General features: G+C 49.0%; 2 protein-coding genes across 2 annotated transcripts in view; both read left to right on the forward strand.

The window, feature by feature from the left end:
• Positions 1-452, forward strand: part of TOM1 (target of myb1 (chicken)) — a 16,217-nt gene extending 15,765 nt beyond the window's left edge. The window contains 1 exon segment of the mRNA XM_009876439.1: positions 1-452. This exon segment is cut by the window's left edge and continues 17 nt beyond it. Coding sequence (XP_009874741.1) covers positions 1-47 — 47 coding nt within the window. The 3' untranslated portion in view covers positions 48-452.
• Positions 453-12,598: 12,146 nt separating this feature from the next.
• Positions 12,599-18,358, forward strand: HMOX1 (heme oxygenase (decycling) 1). The gene is made up of 6 exons (XM_009876440.1): positions 12,599-12,670; positions 12,993-13,113; positions 15,485-15,964; positions 16,581-16,684; positions 16,911-16,915; positions 18,213-18,358. Exons 1-6 carry the CDS (start codon positions 12,639-12,641, stop codon positions 18,347-18,349), a joined length of 879 nt encoding a protein of 292 aa, XP_009874742.1. The 5' UTR covers positions 12,599-12,638; the 3' UTR covers positions 18,350-18,358.
• Positions 18,359-20,850: the final 2,492 nt, after the last annotated feature.

Consider the following 20,850-nt stretch of genomic DNA (forward strand, 5'->3'; position numbering starts at 1 on the left):
GTCATCAGAAGCAAGCAAAGGAAGATGATGCAATGTTTGCCTTGTGAATGCTGTGGACTGGTGTGCTGTGGAGCAAGAGGCTCTGTGTGCTGTTTTGCTTGCCTCCAACCAGGGGCCAGCAGGGGAAGGACTCTGTCCCCTTCCTCCACTCTTTTCCTGTTTTCCCTTCGAGTTGTTTTTATTTTTAAGCTGCTTTCAGATAATCTTTGTTGTGTTTAGGGATGTCACATAATAGACTTGTGAAGGGGGTTTTCAAAGCTGCTAGAGAATGTGGGAGTTCAGTGGGCTGCTTTTTTTTTTTGGTACAGTGCGGGCAAAGCGAAAGAAGCTCCGCATCCTCCTCTCCAGTGAGGTAGTTAAAGATCTTGCCCAAGAAACAGGAGAGACTGCAGTCTGCTGCTGAAATTATTCCTGCCTGCCTCTTTCCTCACCCCATCCCTGGAATGGATCTCCAGCCCCCTACCTGCCAGGGTTAGGCTGAAAAGCATGGGGATGGGAAGCATTACAGGTGGCAGAGGAACACTAATGGTAGAGGGGCCCTGGTGCTCTAGTCTCTCTTGCACAGGTGCTTGTGGTATGCAACAGCTTCCCACTCAAAACCCCCTCTCTTCCTTTCCTTCCCCTCCCCATGAGTTTATGCAGAATCATACCCGCAGCCCAAATGTTTCTCTTGCATGACAGCCAGTTACCAAAGCCACTGGCTGCACACAGGGCTTGAGCTGCAAGTGGTACTCCAGGCTGAAGGGGCTGTCTGCTATGGGGTAGGATGTGCCTTCAGCAAACACTTTGCAGTTAAATTAATTCTCCCATTATTATGCTTTTCTCCCCTCCTTCTCTGATGTGGTCTCACTTCCTTCTCTCACTTCCACCAATGCTTTCCACCACATCGTGCCGCAGTGTGGGGAATCTCTCTGACCTAACGCTATAGACTCCCTAAGGGTAGCGGCGTGTGCTGGGGCTGAAGAATCATGTTCCCTAAAGCAGGAGTCTCTTACACAGACGCAGTTACTCCACCAAGAAAATGCTGTTGCTGGGCTAGCTTGTTCAGCTGCTGAGCACAGAGGTGAAGCGAGACATCAGTCATCTGATGCCAGCAAAGCAGCCCCACAGCAGCCAGGAATTGTAGAATTACAGAATGGTTGGGTTGGAAGCGACCTTGAAGATCATCTAGTTCCAACCTCCCTGTCATGGGCAGGGACACCTCCCACTAGACCAGGTTGCTCAAAGCCCCATCCAGCCTGGCCTTGGACACTTCCAAGGATGAGGCATCCACAACTTCTCTGGACAACCTGTTCCAGTGCCTCACCACCCTCACAGCAAATAATTTCTTCCAAATAGCTAATCTAAATCTACCCTCTTTCAGTTTAAAACCCTCATCCTATCAGTACACTCCCTGATAAAGAGTCCCTCCCCATCTTTGCTGTAGGCTGCCTGTAAGTGCGGGAAGGCCACTATAAGGTCTCCCTGGAGCCTTCTCTTTTCCTTTGCACATGGGGAGAAAAATCCCTTCTGAGCAAACTGCACATGCTCCCCAGTTGTAAGAGGCAGCCAGGGAGGAGGGTGCCAAGCCTGGGGCTCCTGCTCGTGTGATTTCTTGTGGAGTGTGGGAGAGTTGCCTTCTTTTTATTGCACATTAAAGGAGCAAAGTCTTGAGCCTCCCTTGAAGATACTTGTCTGCTGTCAGCGCTGCTGGGGCGAGGGGAGCACCTCGTGGGGGAGCAGAGGGGTGCAACTAGGAAGCCACATTTGCTTTCCCACAGGAAGGCACAGGCACTGTGGTGCTGTGACGAGGCACAGGCACTGTGGTGCTGTGATGAGGCACAGCACCGAGGCGAGCCAAGGCAGGTGCTTGTTGCTTTTTAGTACAGTCTCCTGGGGAATGACTACAGCCCGCCTCAAAATAGCAAGAGGGTGAGCTACCTCCTCTCCTTGCCCTCTCTGCCTTGTGACCAGATGCAAATACCCACCTCACAGCCTATAAATCACTCGATGACATGCAAGAAATACAGTTGCTGTGAAAGCCTCTCTGGTAGCCACAGGGTGTCCTCAGTTGTCCCCATGCCATACCCATGTGTCCAGCTGAATAGGAGCTGGTGGAAAGGTTGGTAAAGGTTGAACAGGTTGCAAGTGTCACCTGAGCCATAGCCTTGTAGAAAGGAGTTAAATTAGCTAAAGCTGTCCAAACCTCATCACCTCCTTCTCCCTGTGCCCAAACTGCAGTCTCCGCTCTGCCAAGCTCAGACAGAGGCTTCAGAGTAAGAGCTGTGAGCAAAGCTGCTCTGCAGCTGGTAGCAGCAGGGCTGGAAAAAGCAGGGTCCTGTTTCCTCTGTAAGCAGTTGTGGGTCAGGAGAAGGCTTTCCAAGATGGACAGCACATACTATCCTTGGACAGTTTGTCCCCTGGAAAAATGAGTCACCGTGTCCAATTCCATTGCATTCAAAACACCTCTGGGAGGAACCAGGGAAGACTCTTCCCCTTTCTGAACCAAATGGTATTAAATATTGACTATAACGAGCAGCGTAAAAGCTTCCTGTCCTGCCCCATCCTGCTGCTGAGCCCAGGAGAGTCTCTGCTGGAGGATGCCTGAAGCTAATCAGTTGTGGCTTCAGTTCTGCCAGTTCTGCAGCAGGACTTCGCTGTGCCACAGGACCACACACTACTCGTCTAAGAAGGGCTTAGATTGAATGAAGCATGCAAAGCACTTTTTCTCTGAAGAGCAAGCCTAAGAGCTGCAGGTTTCTGCCTCATCAACTGCATGAGGGTTTCATGCAGCAAACACAAGTAAACACTGGGCAGTGGCACAGCTGGCAGACCTCCATCACAAGTCCATTTTTACCACATACACAGAGCTTCCTGAAATACCTTTTTTTAAAAATAAAATTTAGAAAAAAAATCTCCAAAGCATCCTTGTCCCAGCAGATGCTAGCAGTGAAACCTCAGTGGAGAGGCTGGATTTGCCCGTGCAGTGCTGGCTCTGGCCTTTGCTGTCACCCCTGCAGCAAGCTCAGAGCCAAAATGAGTTCTTTGGAGAGCACCTTCCCCCTACCCCAGCCAGACCATGCAGAGCTTGCACAAAAGGCTTGGTGCTGGGAGCCTGGCTCCACAGGAGAACACCTGAAGTCAGGGGACCATGAGGGACCATGAGATACAAGCCAGCAGAGCATCACCCCAGCACTGCAGACCTGCAAGGGCAGATCCCTCCTGTGAGACAGGACTCTGAGCTGTGAGGAGGGCCTGAGAGCCCCTGCACCTTCCCTCCTGCCAGTCTCAACAGAAGAACAAAACAAGAAGGAAAGGCAAAATGGCCAAACACTGAGCTTCACCTCCTGGAGTGCCCACAGGTAAAAGAAGAAAGAACAGAGTCACGATAGAGCCCAGGCTGGTGGGCTTTGCAACTGTGGGGCCAGAAGGGCTTCTGGAGCAAGGGGCCCGATGCCCAAATTTTCTCACCAGTGCCTGGACTCAGGCTGCCCACCTCTGCTGTGAAGGGAGGCCTTCTGGTGCCCAGTCAGCACTTGTGAAGGTGTCTTGGTTTCAGGTGGGATAGAGTTAATTTTCTTCCTGTTCACGATGGTTTGAACATCAGTTCATTCCTCAGTGAGTGCTTAAAGCTCTGGGTACCTCCAGCTCCCTTGGTGCATTGCCTGCAGCTTCCACTGAAAGAGAAGCGAAGCCATCCCCAAATGTATACCCCAAGCTCCTCCTTGCTGTCCTTGGGATGCCCTGAGCCCACCTCGGGGAAAGGTGCCCTGCTCCACCCTCAGCTTGTTTTCCTCCTCCCCAGACAGCTGGCACCGGAGCTGGCAAAGCCGAGAGGGGACCCATCCCCGAGGAAGACTTGAGCACGGGGGAGTTGGCTGGCCGCTATTTTCGTCATGGGATGAGCAGGTGGGAAGGGTTTTTGGCGGCTGCCGAGTGGGGTCAGTTTGAAGCAATGATCAACAGGTGAAAATTCAAAGTGCTGCTTGTGGCGTTCCAGGCAAGCCTGTCCCCTTCCCACCATGCAGCCAGCCGTGGTCGTGGTGCTCTTCACTGCGGGGCACCCAGAGATTTATCCTACAGCGATGATGTAGCTTTGTTTCAAGAAACTGAAAACATGAAGAATGGGTATGAGGAAAAGATTCCATGCCCAAATTAGTACTGTTACATTTTTTTTTAGATTATACCGGTAACAGCTTGTATAATTTTGCAAGGTTTCTTTTGAGGAGGAACTTGGAATAGAGGCCAGGTGTTTTGCATTGGTAAAAACTGCTTTATGGTTGTGAAAAAATAAAATGTCACCACTATAAAGACTTCTTTAAAGGCCTTTCCCTTTATAAAACTGTGTTTTCTAATGTTGCTATTTAAAAAGACCTAGCGCTGTCTGCTTGCTTCTGACCACCAGATGGCTGTGGTCTTTCACACACTCAGCCTGAACAACACCAGCTGCAGAGGGCAAGCTCTCTCTTCGCAGTGAACTGCTTTAGCAGGCTATGAAACCACTGAAAGCAAAGAAAAAAAAAAAAAAAAAAAGATTTTCCTGATTCTAAGTATTGTGCTGCAACCATTAACCCAGCGTGGACTCGCATGGTGGCTACACCAGAGCATGTATTCAGGCATTGCGACAGCACGAGGGGCTGAGAAAGAGCACTTTGCGTTGCGTCTAAGCATCCATTAATAACCACCCTGGGAACAGGATCCTAACCTCGAAGATATTTAGCGTGGCCCAGAACAGTTGTCTCTATGTAAGCTGAAGAAAGACATAGCTTCCTTGTACCAGGTCAGAGCTGCTCCACATCTCTGAAAAACAAACATATGCTAAAAGTTAATGAGAGTTTCCATGATGTTTGGGTTGTGTGGTTTTTGACATACCAGCACTGCATTCGTAGAGGCAAAAAAAAATACATGCTTCTCCTTTACCTACTTACTAACCTCCAAATAGTATATGAATTTATTTATTTTTAAAAGAGCAGTTAATAGAGATATCCTCTGATTTCCCACAACATTGTCTCACAAATCAGTGCAGAATTGTCCCACGTTAGTAAACCTGGTAAGGCTGTTCTCCATCCCAACAACACTTTCATGTTGCACTGCCATGTCAAAACTTCCTCAAAGCTTATTTAGGCTAACAAAATTCCACCTTCCTTCACAAAATGAGAATAAAACTACTTCCCCTTCCCTTCAGATCACTGTTAGTGGTGCTGCTTAGAGCAGATGTAGATGTTGGGAAAGGGACATACAGCGGGGAGCAGAGAAGGGCATTGAGGGAAAGGAAAACATTTCTGTAGGTAACTTATTTTTATCTGCGTGGGGGCATAAGCAAATGGAAGCACAAGAAGAGACGAAAGAGATCCAAAGAAAAATAATATGAAAATGTGCAAACATGAGAGGAAATGTAGGAGCCACCAGTGCTCGAGAGCAAGGAAATAAAAGTGGTGCAACACAAGGAGTTGTACTGGCGGCCAGTCCAGGTTTTTTCCATTTCTCCTGAAGATATTTCACAAACCAGATAGACAGAGGTGATTTCTTGCACCAGGGTGATGCCAAGGTGGTTGGTGGCCCTGAAGAATTTTCTCTTTCATTGGCTTCCCTGCTCTCCCCTGTCTTTTAGGGCACCCAGGGCATCCTGCCTGGCACCCAGCAGTTCTGCCACACGTTGGTGAACAAGTGTCACTGTTGCTTTGTGTTAGTGACTGGTAAAACCTGAGCAAGGGAATGGGGGCTTAGGGACACAACCTTACAAGAAAAAGCTTCCTCTTCCCTATCTGCTATCACCCTTGCAAAATTTTGTGTGTGAGAGAGTGCACAGGAACTGCAGCGGGTTCGGACTGCACGAGCGGGCAGATTCACTTCCCCCTCCCAGTGGGATCGCCAGCAGTCAGAGGGACAGATATGAGTCAGGGGGCACAGGATCACTCCCCATGTGTAGGACAAGTTTGCTGCAGTGCTGTCTCCAGCAGCATTTCTGTGAGGCTGGACCGTGGTCCTTGCTAGGAGCCCCTGGCTGTGGGGCGAGGAGACAGACTCTGCAGCAGAGCTTTTCTTGGAAGAGGGGGATCAGTAATTCCATCCTAGCACAGAAAAGCCGCATGTACCAGTCTCTGGGCGCTTTATTTTTTTGGCCAATCTCGGCAGAAAAGCATGGACCAGGCACAAGGTGAATTTGACTGTGGGGTGAGGCAAGGACACGGCTTTCCTGCAGCTTTAGGGGAGGCTCTTTCAGCAACATAGAGTGACAGGAAAATCTGTGTTTAGAAAAATTGCTGTGAGGCAATTTAGTGGTATTTTTAGCTCCTTGATCAAAAAAAAAAGAGCCTTAAATACCAGATCGGTCTCAAAGGGAGATAGGTGCCAATTCCTATGAGCTCCTTTGCACAATCTCAGTCCAAATAGGAGGGGGAAAAAATAAAAGGAAAAGAAAAAGAGCCAGTGTGTAGGTGATCTGCTGCCAGCAGTGCCCCGCTGCCTGTCCCTGCTGACCCCAGGCAGGGACGTGTTTTGTGCAACGATTCGCACCATCAGCCACCAGCTCCACAGAGTGATAAGGGGGTGATGTCTCACCTGTGCCAAGCACCTTTGTTCCCTCTCACCTCTGCCAGACCGCACCCGGCAGTGAACCACTTGAATTCAAATCCCACATTGCCCAGGTGCTCTTACTAGTGATTACTTAGCTTTAAAATCCACGGCCCTGAGGTCTTGTGCCAGGCACTGCTCAGGGAAAGGGAGTCTCAGCCACACAGAGCTGACAACCCTGGCTCCCTGGTGCCCAGGATGCCAGGGAATGCCTCCCCCAAAAGGGGGAAATTCTGGCTCTTTTGCACTAGCGGCTGCGGTCCCTATGCACCTCGGTGCATGAGGTCTCCAATGCTGAGCCCACTCTGCCCTTAAACGAAGGTCTTCAATGAAATATCTTCCCTTGACACTCCTTCTTTGGCTTCTTCTTGCTAGCGTGCAGCCATCACCCTTTCAAAACAGATAACAGTTCTATGGGGTAAATACAGTTTGTCTGCCTGCCCTGGAGCGATTTTTAGTAATGAACGAAGAAAAAGGTGTGTGGCCTTGGGTAAACTATTCAAATTTCACAGCCTCACATGCTAGCCTCCAAAATAATCGCATTCCCACACCAGCTATCTCCTGGGTTTGTTGTTTTCCAACCACACAGGCAAATCCAGGTGCCCACCCAGCACCTCAGAGAGCAGCATTCGGATGCCTTGATTCTCCCCATACAGAGCGGGGACTGTCCCATGCCCAGGGCAGAGAGGCACAACGTCCTCCATATATCGCTGGATCGGTGAGGGGTGCAGCTTTTCCAACCCAGGACACCAGCAGCTTTTCCGACCTTTTCCAGCCCACCCAGTGCAGCTGCAGAGGGCTGGGAAGCACAGCTGGAGGGGGAGCATTTTGTGGCAGCCCATGGTGCCGCACGTCCTTCTCTTGTGTGAACTCTCTCAGCCTCCTTCCCGATCTTTCCCCAGCGTGGGCGTGCTGCTGAGTCAGGGTCAGGCGGGGTCGCCCAGTATTGCTGAGTAAAGGTTCGAGGCTGTGGCAGAGGGGCTCTTTCGCTGAGTCACAGTGGAGCAGGGTCCACGTGAGGCTGTTTATTACAGGGTGGTTTCCTACGCGCCGCCCTGAGATTGCAGCTGCTGCTCTTGGCCCCAGTCCCGCTTCTCGGGACAATCGGAGAAATCTCCAGAAACAGGCCCGGCTGCCAGCAGCCCCTCAGCTGCAGGAGGAGGATACATGTGTACTGTCCCCCCAGGGTTTAGAAACATTGGCGGGGGATGCGCTGGGTTTCACTCTCTTTGCAAAAGTTGGTTTCCAGCTCCATTTCCTCCCATTCCCTGAGAAAGGGGTGTGAGCTGTGGTCCAAGGTCCTGTTTGTTGTGTATGTATGATTTTCAGTTTCAGACTTTCACAGTTTGTCCTGTCTCGCAATCAGGGCATGCATTGTTTTACATGGTTGCAGCGCTAAACAAAGGAGGCAGCATGGACTGAAATATTTGCACAAATGGGATTTTTATTTACTAACTCTGTCCTGCCCCTTTCCACACTTCCCTCTTGCTCTCAAAGCAAATCCCCAGCAAGGCACAGGGTCCATCCCCACCAACACCAAGGCTAAGGAGCATGGTGGGCTCTATGCACCCTCCCACAAAATTTCAGCCCAGTGTACCCCTAACCTGGAGACTTGTTTCCTGCTTCAGGTCGCTGCCTGACCCCCACTCCACGGTAACAGAGCAGGCATGTGCCTTGCAGGTTGTTTGCTCTGTTCTCCCTCCTCTCTCCTGCTTGATTCCCAGCAGCTCAGAGCTCTCTCCTTGCTTGTACCCGTGTGCTGGAGACACCCATGCATATATCCATACAGCTATAAAAATATGTATCATAATCCACAAATCCTATTTTTATCATGCGGATTCGGTGATGTCTGAGAAATCTGCCTGCAACTCTTGCCTTGCACCACGTCGGTCTCTGAGGTTCTCATGTGTGGGGTTTGCCCAGCACAGCCGTGTCCATCCCAAAGGTAGCAGCGGTGCCAGTCCAGAGGGAGAACAGCTGCAGCACATGCATTCCCCATTGAGATTTCCAGTTCATTGCACTCCTGACCTCTTTTTTTCCACCTCTATCTTTGATCTAGACTTGGATTGTTCAGTGCCGAGGGCATCGAGCACAGTCAGTTCTGTCAGGGTGGGCTGGGCTGGACAATCTCACTTTGGTAAACACGAATTAACCCACACAGTATCCCTGTATACTCCAGCACTCACTCCCTGCTTATTTTAAAAGTGGTTATCATAGAATCATAGAATGGCCTAGGCTGGAAGGGACCTCAGAGATCATTTAATCCGACCTCCCTGTCGTGGGCAGGGACGCCTCTCAACTAGATCAGGCAACACATGGGGACTGTAACTTTTGGGTTTTTTCTCCCCTCGGCTATTACACAGCAAGTCTTGGCTACTGAGTCAGCTTTCTGGATGCAAACCAGGCAGCTGCATTTTGCTGTGTCACGGTCCAAGAAAGCCCATTAACCCCATGGAGCTGAGGAAGGCTGGTTTTTACAGGGTGGTGCCTCCCCCGCTGAGCTGAGCCTGCCAGATCTCAGCATGAAACAGCCCTTCCCACATGGGTTCAGAAGGGCTGATTTGATGCTCCATGACTGCCTGGGTACCTAGATATTTTTGACCATAAAACTATTAGCAAAACAGGCTGTTAAGTGTATAAGGGGAGAAAATTCCCCACTTCCCTATCCCTGATGAAAACACCAACCCCTCAATAACTTTCTGCTGTTGTTAACCACTCATCTAACCTATCTCTTGACTAAGGATTTTTTCATGGGCTGTTGTGTCCAGATGGAGGTAGGAACTATTACAAATATCTTGCCTGAGGCTACTTGATTAATTTTTGCTAGAAATCTCCTGTGCAGTTTCACCGGTGCCCATGAACATCACCCTCACAGTGAGCAGCTCTGGCACCACCCAGCCACCGTTCGCTGGAAGAGTAGGAGACGACAGGAATTCTGGCAGGTGTAGTGGAGACCACAGGTTGGACACTTTGATGAGGTCCAAACAGACACCCCTAGTGACCTGGATGAGGGCTGGCCTCCGCTGTCCTGAGTCTAACTGTGCCCACAGTGAGCTGCTCTGGGGGCCAGTTTGTTCTTTCCACTAAAAGCACGCACATCATTCCCCTCATGTGTATGGCTCTCAAGCGTCAACTTTCCAAGTTCTCTTCCAGGAAGAGATGGTCCCTTGCAGATCTCTGCCACCACCCTGGCATGCTTGGTGTCATTAACCTCCCCAGGCTGCATAGCAACAGCACGGCAGAAGCAATACAAGTCCTCGCTGCAGAGCACCAAAGGGGGTCAGAAATGCCCCAGGCCAATGACTGCGAAGATGATGACACCCTACTTTCAGTTCTCCTTCCATTTTGCTGCAGGGCGTTTGGGCCTTTCCGGAGAACTCGGCCCAGTCTCACAGATGTTCTATCCCAAGTAACCCTGGTTGGCTAGAGACCAGATGGCATAAATCAGTTTTGGGGCAGAGCTTGCTTGCTTGTACCTATGGAAAAGCTCACAGTGGAGGTGAGCTGCAGTAGGGACCTTTTCTTGTGACCAGCCCAGGACAAGGTCAAGCCCCAAGATTCTGAACGACCTACACTGACCCCATGTCCTGGGGCAGTGCGGCTGTGAGCCAGGTCTTCTCCCTGGGGAGAACTATCCTACCTGGCATGGCAGTGACATGACCAGACAACCTTCCCTCCAGTCTCACATCTATAGCTACCTTAACCCTGGATGAAAAGGAAGGATATATCCTTTTGAGTGCCTCCAAGCAATGCAGTCTCTTGGAAGAAGGCAGACAGGCAGGGGACAAAAGCACTGGCCTGAAAGCAATTGGAAAGTCCTCGGGGACAAACTGGCTGCATTACTAGAGCTGCAGAACAGAGGTGAAAGGAGGAGCAGAGCTTGGGGTTTTGATTTTTTTTCATTTTATTTCACATTCATAAGATTAATAATATTATTAATTTTCATATTCTCATATATTTCCCACTTACCTTCCCCAGAACTACAGGTTCAATCTGTGCTCCAGGTTCCCGTGCCAGAACAGGACCTGCTGAAAAGGATGGAAAACTTCACATGACTTTTAAGGAGCAATGCCAGAGGGCAATATTTATTTTGTAGCCATCCCTGTAGCAAAATGGCATCGGTATCTTCAGGATGGACCGGCCACGCAGCCCTGTGCTCCCATGGGCTCTGCACAGGAGCCCTCTCTCAGCAGATGTTTGGGATGTGTCACACTTGCTTCAAAGATTCAGACATCCTGATACATTTACTGTACCTTACAGAAAAACAAGCAAGCCAGCAGCAAGTTGTCTGCAAAGGCATGGGGGTAGGAGTGAAACGTGATAGCTTTTGCTAGCATGCACTGTTGCTTTAAAAGACAAAAGCAAGAGAGGAAAAAGTCTGGCTGAGTCAGCGTGGAAATGCTGAGTAATCTTTACTGAAGGCTGCACCCCAAGCCAGATGTCCTCCCAAGCCAAAAAAAAACCAAGTGTGGAAGCATATTTCCTGCAGGACGGCTTTCTAACCTACAGCACCAAACACAGCTGTGGCCAGGTGTGGTGCAGTCACAGGGAGACAGGTGAGGCACTCGGCTTGGACAGCAGCATCCACCAGCAAAGCCACAGAGTGGATTTGCTGGAGGGGACAGACAGATGCCACAGTCCTTCCTCCCTCCTCTCTGGGCTCTGCCTCCCTACCACCCCGCACACAATCGCAACACGGGGCTTTCTCACACCCACACCAGTGGGGCAATGGTGGCATTAAGCACCCTGCTCTTTGGGCTGAGCACAGAATGTGTGCTTGTCTGGAGTATAGCTGGGCAATTCCTGGTCTGTCCCAGCTAGCCCTACTCCCAGCACAGCTACAGTTGGAAAAGAGGGGCCGCGCTTCACCTCTCAGCTGCCTCACTGACCACTTCACCAGACATAACAGCAGAGCAGCCAGTGACTAGCAGAAGCACCTTGTCCAACTCACTTTTCCCAAATCAGAGAAATTATTTGCCTCTGAAAGCCTCTCCAGGCTTCCTCAATTTCCCCCAAGTCTTTTCAGTCTATGAGCTTCCCCAGTGTTCTGGGTATGTATGAGCTGGAGTGCTGTTCTCCCAAACTGCCCGGAGTGCTATTCTAAACTGCCCTGCACAGGGCTGTGGTAACCCCAGAGCCAGTTGCCACACGAGTCGGATGGTATTTTTTCCACGTACGAGAGAGTGTGAAAGGGAATTCACTGTGCATCAGCACTGGCACACCTGTGCTGGCTCTGCACAAAGCAACAGGATTTATTCCCCAGTGCCCAGCACTGTGCAAAGACAGTTCTGATGCTTGCAGACCAGGACTGGTACATGTATATGCTCAAGGCTGCCAGATTATCCCAGGTGTCCACAACTGGTACATGCCCTAGGGTCCCTGCTGTGCTCCCTGCCGCACTGGGGTACGCTCCTAACGTGTAGCGCTGAGGTCCCCACTCCATGGCCCACAAGCACCATCCTATGTGAAGGACTCTCTGAAGATGCACACTGCTGTGGGAGAGAAGGCGTTTATACCCGAGTCGTGCTACAGCAGATAAAGGCAGGTGCTGTAGTAGCTCCCTGGCCAGGGTACAGACTGGAATGCAGGGAGAAAAGGCTGCCCACCCTGCCCCAGGCACTAGCCCTCTAAATCCACCCCTCCTTGTCCAACCCTGGTGCCCCCAGCACAGCGAGAACCTCTTGCAAGCATCCGTGCTCAGCTTGCCGTGGGCGATGCACTGAAAGGGTTAGAGAGCCGACAACTCTTGAAGGAGAAGTTGCTGGATATCCTCTCATTTGTGCTGAGTTATCAAGATGCATCAGGTGACTTCCTTCTAGTCCCCTTGGGGGCTGCAGGGGAGGAGAGGGTGACCAGCCAGGCTGGGAAGGGAAGTGCAGTTGTGTTGCAAGAAATTTGCACACTGAGGTCAGCGGTTTGGCTGCTCACGTGGCCTGGCGCTATAAAGCTTGGATGGAAGAGCCGGGTTGCCCAGCTCAGAGTTTCACCGTCCTGAGAGCAGAAGGGAAGGAGGAAAGAACGAGCAAGGGGAAAAAACAAACAGACCAACAACAGGGAGGCAGAGGCGTGAAACGACGTAGAGAAACATGGAAACTTCCCAGACACACAGCTCCGAAAGGTGAGAGCGGGATGGGAGCGAAAGGGAAATTTTTCACCAGGGGAGTATTGCGTTTCTCCCCTTGCTTTTAGGCATGCTGCTCCTGTTCCTGCTCTGCAGCGAACGGCAAGCTCCAGCTCTCACCTCTGGATGGAGTCTGTCGTCTGCCTTGCTCAGGACAGCATTTCGGATGTTGCTGCTCCCCCTTTCCCATCCGCAGCTCTCGGAATGCTCTGCGCCTTTTCCTGCCGTCCCAGGCTCCCCCTTTCTTTCTGGAGAGCTAAGATCCGTTTTGCCAGCGGAGAGGGACAGCTCTGACATCTGTTTTGCCGCTTTTCCCCAGCATGTCCAACGACCTGTCAGAGCTCCTGAAGGAAGCCACCAAGGAGGTGCACGAGCAGGCAGAGAACACACCTTTCATGAAGAATTTCCAGAAGGGGCAGGTGTCACTCTACGAGTTTAAGGTACTTTGTAGCAGCCTTGCTTGGGGATGGGATTTCCTCACCAAGAGATACACTGTAAGAGCTGAGGGGCTGAGGGGAGAGGACGGGAACAACGCAAGGGAGGAAGTCCTTTGCATTACAGATGCCTGGTATCAGCACCTCCCATGCAAAACATGCTCTTGATCAAACTCCAGCACCCTAAGATATTAGCAGCTTCTCTTGCAGAAGGCAGGGCAGGACTGTGCACATCAGGGTGGGCAGCAGCCAAGCTGAAACAGGATAAAAAGACAAAGAGGTTGATGGGATTAATGCAGTTGCTCTTCTCTTTCTTCATAAATGCCTGCATGTTAATTATTTGCAGTGATGGTTAATGGAGGTGTGACTACGTGCAGCTATGAGTGGCTGAAATGCCAAAAAGAGGGAGAATACTAAATTTACAACATTAAGCGGCTGCAGTTAGAAACAATGATGGGATGGTGAGAAAGTGAGGCTGTGGGATCATCTCTGGCTCTAACTTTGCAATGTTTTAGTTGTCACTTAGATTACACCAGAGCTGGGATCATGAACAATAACTCCAAGCAGATTGAGTTTGAGCAAGCCATGCCTGCAGCTAACAGGTAGAAGCCTGTTGCTTTTCCTAAGATAAAAGAGAATCATTTGCAGATATTAGTCTGTGTGTAACCTGGCTAGATATGTGATTCCTGGGATCTGAGCCACATAACAAAGCCATGAGCAAAACCAAAGCACACACCTGGGCTGGGAATTCTTTGGAGGCTATAGGATGTGACGCATGGGCTTGAAAATAACAGCTAGCGATCCAATCTGTGGTTTAATGACTTTGTTGTTGAATTGTTCCTTGGCAAATAAATCCACAAAAGTAGGAAAAAGACTCCTTTTTTCTGACAGGTCACACTCAGGATACTTAGTCAAGCAGAAATTTAATCTCAGGTGCTGACTTCCTGCTGTTAGAAATGCAGCATTGGTTAGGCACTGAACTTTGAGACAGGCTGGCACTAACACACAAAGTCAGCCCTGCAGGAATACAGCTCAGTTTCTTAGAAGATATTTATGTGCTGTCAAGGAGAGTGAGACATGACATGGGTTTTAAAAAGTAACTATAGTTTTCAAAAGCTGTGTCTCCCGTTAAACAACTACCTGGCTGTGAAAACAATCTGTCAGGTTATATTTTCTTAATTTGTTAGGCAATGTTTCCGTATTTTGTTTCTTTTCCAGTAAGCTGGATAACAGGTTATTGTTTAAAAACTCTATTTTTGTTTACTCTCTTGGCAAACCTATATATCTGCCCTGACACGTGACTCCCTAGAATCTGAATATTTGTTTCCACAACAAAGCACCTGCCTGTGTGCTTATCAAAGTCCTATTTGCGGGCACAGTGGGGAAAAGTTGAAACGGCAACTCTTTTAGTGCAAACCGATTGTTTCGTGGTAAAATGCTTTTTCTCCTGTCATCAGCATAATCTCTCCCACCCCAGCCTGACTCACCTGTACTGCAATACCTTCATGTCTTACTCTTTGCTGCTGATATGGGATTCCAGTGTAAGAAAAGGGTGGTGTAAGTGCAAATACGAATACAGCCTCTGGAAACAGAATGCCTGGGGAAGGAAAGAACACAGCTAGATTGTCTTACGCCACGTGGAAAAGCTGGCAGATAGAAGAAAGCATCGCGTTAGATGGGAAAAACAACAACAATGGTTTCAAAATAGAGAGGAGAACACTCAGCCTTGCAGTGCTCCTTCACAAAGGCATCTTTCAGAGGCAGGCTGTGATTCCAGCCCCCTTTTGTCTTCTCTCCTGGGGGCAACCAAGGAGGCAACCCCACTTGCAAGTCTAAATGAGGAGAGTGGTGGTGCCTCAGTTCCCAGGGTGGTGGGATGCCAACAGGATGAATGTATTGAAAAATAAACAGGGTGTGTCGTTGTCCCACAAGGGTCCCACAAAGGGAAGCCACAGCTTGAATCATTCAGATTTGAACAATATACCAGAAAATATACCTTTGGGAATATCCTCTCTATTGACCGAGGGAATGAGGAGAATAGACCAGGCATGATTTAAGAGGGTTCCAGTTTCCATTACATCAGGCTGCAAGACCTTTAACTCTGAGGTAAAGGCAGCAGTTTTTAAGGGCAAGTAAGACCAATATCTGCTGGAAGGGGCTTAAGTCTTACCCAAGGCTGCCTCAAGCAGAAGGGGAAGGGCCAAAGGTGTCTCACTGCACCCTGCAACTCTGTTTTCCACATGGGAAACCTGCAACATCACCGATGTGCGTGACTCACACTGGGTGTGCCCACGAGTAATTTTTTCATTGGTAGGATTTGTCCCCAAAACCTGAAGAAGACAGACAGATGTACCTCATCCTCTTCCTTCTCTTTCAGCTGGTTACGGCATCCTTGTACTTCATCTACTCTGCTCTGGAGGAAGAGATTGAACGTAACAAGGACAACCCAGTTTTTTCGCCTGTGTATTTTCCAGTGGAGCTGCACCGAAAAGCTGCCCTGGAGAAAGACTTGGAGTACTTCTACGGCAGCAATTGGAGGAAAGAGATCCCATGTCCTGAGGCTACTCAGAAATATGTTGAGAGGCTCCACTACGTAGGCCAGAACCACCCAGAGCTCCTGGTGGCCCATGCCTACACTCGGTATTTGGGAGACCTGTCTGGGGGGCAGGTGCTGAAGAAAATTGCCCAAAAAGCCCTCCAGCTGCCCAGCACTGGAGAAGGCCTGGCTTTCTTCACCTTTGATGGAGTCTCCAACGCCACCAAGTTCAAGCAGCTCTATCGCTCCCGCATGAATGCCCTCGAGATGAATCTTGCCACTAAGAAAAGAGTCTTGGAGGAGGCCAAGAGAGAAATACAGGTGAGTAACACCCATCCAGCCCTGCCTGCCCACGCCCTCTGTGAAACAAGATAATAGCTACAGGGTAAAGGCAAAACCAGTCTTTCTGCTGTGGAGCTTATGGGAAGTTGTGGATTAGGGCAAGCTGGCCAGAGTTGGATGGCTGCACTTGTCCAACCAGGAAACCTAGTAAAAGGCTCACATCTGAAAAGCTCTTCTCCCTGCCCTAGGGTTTGAATTCAGTCTCTTCCACGTGCCGTTATTCAGATATGTATGAGGGCTTATACTGGGAATGGGGATCACCACCTACCTGTCCTACTTCGATAGGACAGATCCACAGGTCCTCTGTGGAAGCTGACTAGATGCACAGCTATCTCATTTTCCTTCCCATCAGGAGACGGTCAATGACCTTCTCCTGATCTGGAGGCTTCTGGGACAACCTGTAAAGTGAACAAGGAGTTTGAAAGACATGCTCTTGACCCCACAGGTAGATTATGTTCTATGCAAAAAGTGCCACAAAACTTGGACTGAAAGCTTGTGTCTTCCTCTAGTTCATGAAGTGCCGGGGGCAGGGACAGGGGGTCCAGTGAAAGAAGAAGATGAAGCCATGTAATGAGACAGTGTTCCCTCTTCTCAGGTGTTTGAGGCGCTGCAGGAGTTGGTATCTAAGGGCCAGCAGAATGGTCGCCCTGTGCAGCCGAAGGCAGAGCTTCGCACAAGGAGCATTAACAAATCATACGAGCACGGTAAGACACTTCTAAGGGCAGGTGTTTAACATCGCCCCTTGTGGTTTTGTTCTCCGTCCTTCCTTCCTCTCTTCTTGTTTGTAAAAGCCACTGAGCAGTGAACATGAGGCGCTTGCCCCATCTCTCCCCCAGCCATCAGCAGGTAGTACAAGGAGAGGCACTGGTGTACGTGAAGCTTCTTAGATGTGACTGAGCAAGGATGACAAATGTGGGCTCTCCAGAAACAGTGTCAATGGGGGAGCTTTAGAAGATAGAGACTTCCCTCTCCTCCTTTTAGGTTCTAACACATGTAAGGTTCACTCACCATATGAGTTTCAACCACAGGGAAAACTGGCCTTGAGAAGAGAAGGAGGCAATTTTGGGCCCAGCGGATCAGCTCTGGTGCTGTGATGCTGATAGCAGATTCATCCAGACAAATAGCCTTATCCAGCAGCCTGTCCTTTCAGACTAAAATCTCCCTCGGGTCATTTCCACGCCTTCCAGAAGTATTTACTGAAAACACTCCTGAAACTGCGCAGGGTTTATAGTGAGCACTGTTCAGGATGGTGAAATGTACCCAGCTGGGAAAGTGGGGATGGATGTACAGGCTGCCCATCAGTTTTGCAGCACTGAAAAAGCTTCACTACTGGGCAAGTGCCAATCCTGAACAGGACAAAGCCCGAGCAGCAGCTGCAAGCAGAGCAGTCCTTTTCCATGGAGTCAGGCTTGTAACAAAGTGAGAAGTGGGCTCAGATGTTTGTAGAGGAGGAGAATGGTTTCCCTGATAATTTGTGATTCAAATAAAAAAGCCCTCATGACCTACCCACTCTAAAACTTAAAGGGAGATTTTCTCAGTGCATACTGGATTGAATCACAGTTTTCCCAGGCCAAAGACTGAAAAGGAAACCTCATCTTGCACATCTCTAGACAATGAAGCTTAAAGTGACTTCTTTGGGAAAGGCAGTAAAAGTTCATTGTGCAACTTGGTTGCTCCTTTCTCAAGACACACTCATAAAAGTAGGATTTTCAGAAAAGTTTAGTGTTGGATGAGGAATCCCATGCTGAAGTTGTACTGGGAAAATTATCTGACTGGAGTGCTAAGGACTACCTGTTTAAGGTCATTAGATGCCTAACCAATTAAATCGATGCGAAGTAGGAAACAAAATGCCTTTTAAAATTCTGGCTTAAGCATTCAGCTGTCTTCTGCACAACACACATTGTGGGTTTGACGGAGCTGGGCAGTTCATTTATAAGCCTGTAAGGAGACAAGGGAAGAGGCCAGTACTCACGTACAGGCAGAGAGGTTGTGAGCTTTTGCGATTCCAGGGTTAAGTCTATTGCTTCCTTTCTTCACCTAACCCAGAAGAGCAGAACCTGCTGCTGCCATTTCCCCCAGCCCAGCTGGGCTCTGGGCTTCCTCCTTCTCCCCCTGGCAACTCCAGCAGGGTCTGCTCCAGCACTGGGGAGACCAAGCATAGCATAACAGCAACTTCTTTCTTCAACCTCTTCTCACCTACATTTTTTTTTCCCCCCATTTGATCTAGATTCAGCGCCTGGGAAAGAAAGTGAGAGGACAAAGACGAGACACACAGATACAATGTCCATCAGTCCCCTGGTGCGGTGGATCCTGGCAATCAGCTTCCTAGCCACCACAGTTGCCATGGGCTTATTTGCCATGTGAAAGATCAGGACCTTAGCCTTCTCCTCATGCCTTCCCTCACTCTGAACTAATCCACCTTCCCCACTCCTTGTGAGAGAAATCACCCCCAACTAGGTACTGAGATCTTGGCTCTGCCACTAATATTAGGAGACTTTTCTCCCCAGAAATCAAAGAGAGTGCTGTAAGGGGGTTGAAGCAAAGTGTCTCCCATGCTTGGCGTAACCTCTTCTCCAGGACTAACTTTATCACTGAAAACTAAGGGTAGAAAAAGCTAGAAACAATGGCCAAGAACTGTCATTGCTTTACAGAGTGCCTGCAAAAAATTCTTCAGGATCAGAAATGCAGCTTTGACATATGTCTCTCCTCAGAAATATGAAGCTCCCAAGAGCTCTGTTTGCTCAATTTTTTATACTGCTACATAATACTGTGATCACTTCTTCTGCAGAGCCACACAGCTCCTGTGGGTTATAGACTGTTTTATATGACACTAGCAGGTCTTTGTTAATTCTTTTTCCAATAATTTTTTGTTTTTAAAAAGCAGAAGACGGTTGTTGAAGATATAGTGTCATTCTCTTGTCTGATTATATAATTTATATACACAATAAACTTCAATGTAAAGTCTTCAGGACTGGTGTTTCCTATTATTAAAACCTTACCCTGGGAAAAAAGGAGATTTCTTTCTTCCTCTCAGTATTATGTCATTTGGAGCTATTGCCTCCACAGACATGACAATAGACGAAAGTGGGAGCTATCGTCAGAGCCAGACTCTGCTCCCACTCAGTGCTAACAATAACCTGGGGAAGGTTTCTTCAGCTCCTACATGCTGTTCTCTATTTCTAGAAATGGCATGAAATTCTGTGAGTGTTCAAAGTATTTTTAAGGGGTAGAAACCGTACCTAAGAGCTGGCAGTTATTCTATTCAAAGCAAAAGGTGACAGGACCCTCAGCCAGTTGAAACCAGGACCAGAAATTAAATGCACACTACATTTTGATCCTATGAGGCAGCTAAATGGGAGACATCAAGCGTGTAAATGCACACCCTCGCCTAGGTAATAAACCAACCCAGCCTACTCCCAGGACTTGGCACACACGTGGCATTGTTAAAGATGCTCTAAATACATAGCGCTGCGGGCGCAGGCCATGCACACAGCCTTCATTCATCACCTCTTGCTGAGGCTGATCCAGAGGTCTGGCTTTGTGGTCAGCCACTGTTATGGCCACAGGCCCCATCTGCTTCAGAGGGTCTTCTAACACAGGAGTCACTGCAGGAGAGGCTGCGCTTCAGGTATGGCACAGCAGGTGCTGACAAGGCTGCTATCTGTCACCTCAGCGTCCTTTCCTCTCTTTCTATCAGAAAGCCTCTGTGATCAACGTGTCTCCATGGTGCTGCCTGTTCTGGCTGTGACCTTAATCCCAAAGACACGCTTTCCTACTGATCTGTTTGAACGACCAGCACTGAACCTGCTCCAAGAGGAAGCATCAGAAGGCAGGTCCTGCTGAGAATAAGCAGTGGGATAGAGGGACTGTCATTATTCTCAAGCTCTTATCTACCCTATATTCCTTCTGAAATCCCCTTTAATACTTCTCTATTTGGACCCATTTGCCAACCCTTGGTAGAAGAAAATAGTTAATTCTCAAAAAAAGATAGTCAGATGTTTGATAGGCAGAGATATAAGGCTTGATAGCTATTCAAATACAATAACTTATTCATTCATTCAACTTTATCTTATGTTCTACCTATTCACTCTAACCCACCCCAACTAAATCATTATGTTCATTCAACTATGCTGAGTACTTCCATGTCCTGAACACTCAAACAAATGCCCATGAGCTCAGAAATGCACTCTACCACACTCAGCCCCTCTTTCCTGCCCAAAGTCATCATAAGTGTGACCACAGACTCAGGAAATCTGGATTCAGACTGGCATTATCCCCTCCCTGCTCATAGCGGAAGAGGTATGGTGCTTTCACAGAAATAACAGATTTTCCCAGATTGGCAAAGACCTTTAAGACATTAACCTGACACTGACAAATCCTCAGTGCCTGATAACCCTTTCAGTAAAGAAATTCTTCCCAATATCCAGTCTAAACTTCCCTTGGTGCAACTTGAGCCCATTTCCTCTTGCCCTGTCACTTGTTACATGCTTTGGCTCTTGCTTTGAGTATCCCGGAGCCACTGTGCTATCACACAATGACCCCACCTGGAGTACCATGTCCAGTTCTGGAGCCCGCAGCACAAGAAAGATATGGACGTGCTGGAGCGTGTCCAGAGAAGGGCCACAAGGATGATCAGAGGGCTGGGGCACCTCTCCTATGAAGACAGACTGAGAGAGTTGGGGTTGTTCAGTCTGCAGAAAAGAAGGCTCCAAGGAGACCTTATTGTGGCCTTCCAGTATCTCAAGGGGGCCTACAAGAAAGCTGGTGAGGGGCTTTTTAGGATGTCGGGTAGTGATAGGACTAGAGGGAATGGATTAAAGCTAGCAATGGATTGGTTTAGATTGGACGTTAGGAGGAAGTTCTTC

The sequence above is a fragment of the Apaloderma vittatum genome, unplaced genomic scaffold (genome assembly GCF_000703405.1).
Source record: "Apaloderma vittatum isolate BGI_N311 unplaced genomic scaffold, ASM70340v1 scaffold22069, whole genome shotgun sequence".
Taxonomy (NCBI): Eukaryota; Metazoa; Chordata; class Aves; order Trogoniformes; family Trogonidae; genus Apaloderma; species Apaloderma vittatum.

Coding starts and splice junctions, on each gene's coding strand:
- HMOX1 (XM_009876440.1), top strand. CDS start 12,639: ATGGAAACTTCCCAGACACACAGCTCCGAAAG. Junction 12,671..12,992: donor CAGACACACAGCTCCGAAAG/GTGAGAGCGGGA, acceptor GCTTTTCCCCAG/CATGTCCAACGACCTGTCAG. Junction 15,965..16,580: donor AGGCCAAGAGAGAAATACAG/GTGAGTAACACC, acceptor CCCTCTTCTCAG/GTGTTTGAGGCGCTGCAGGA.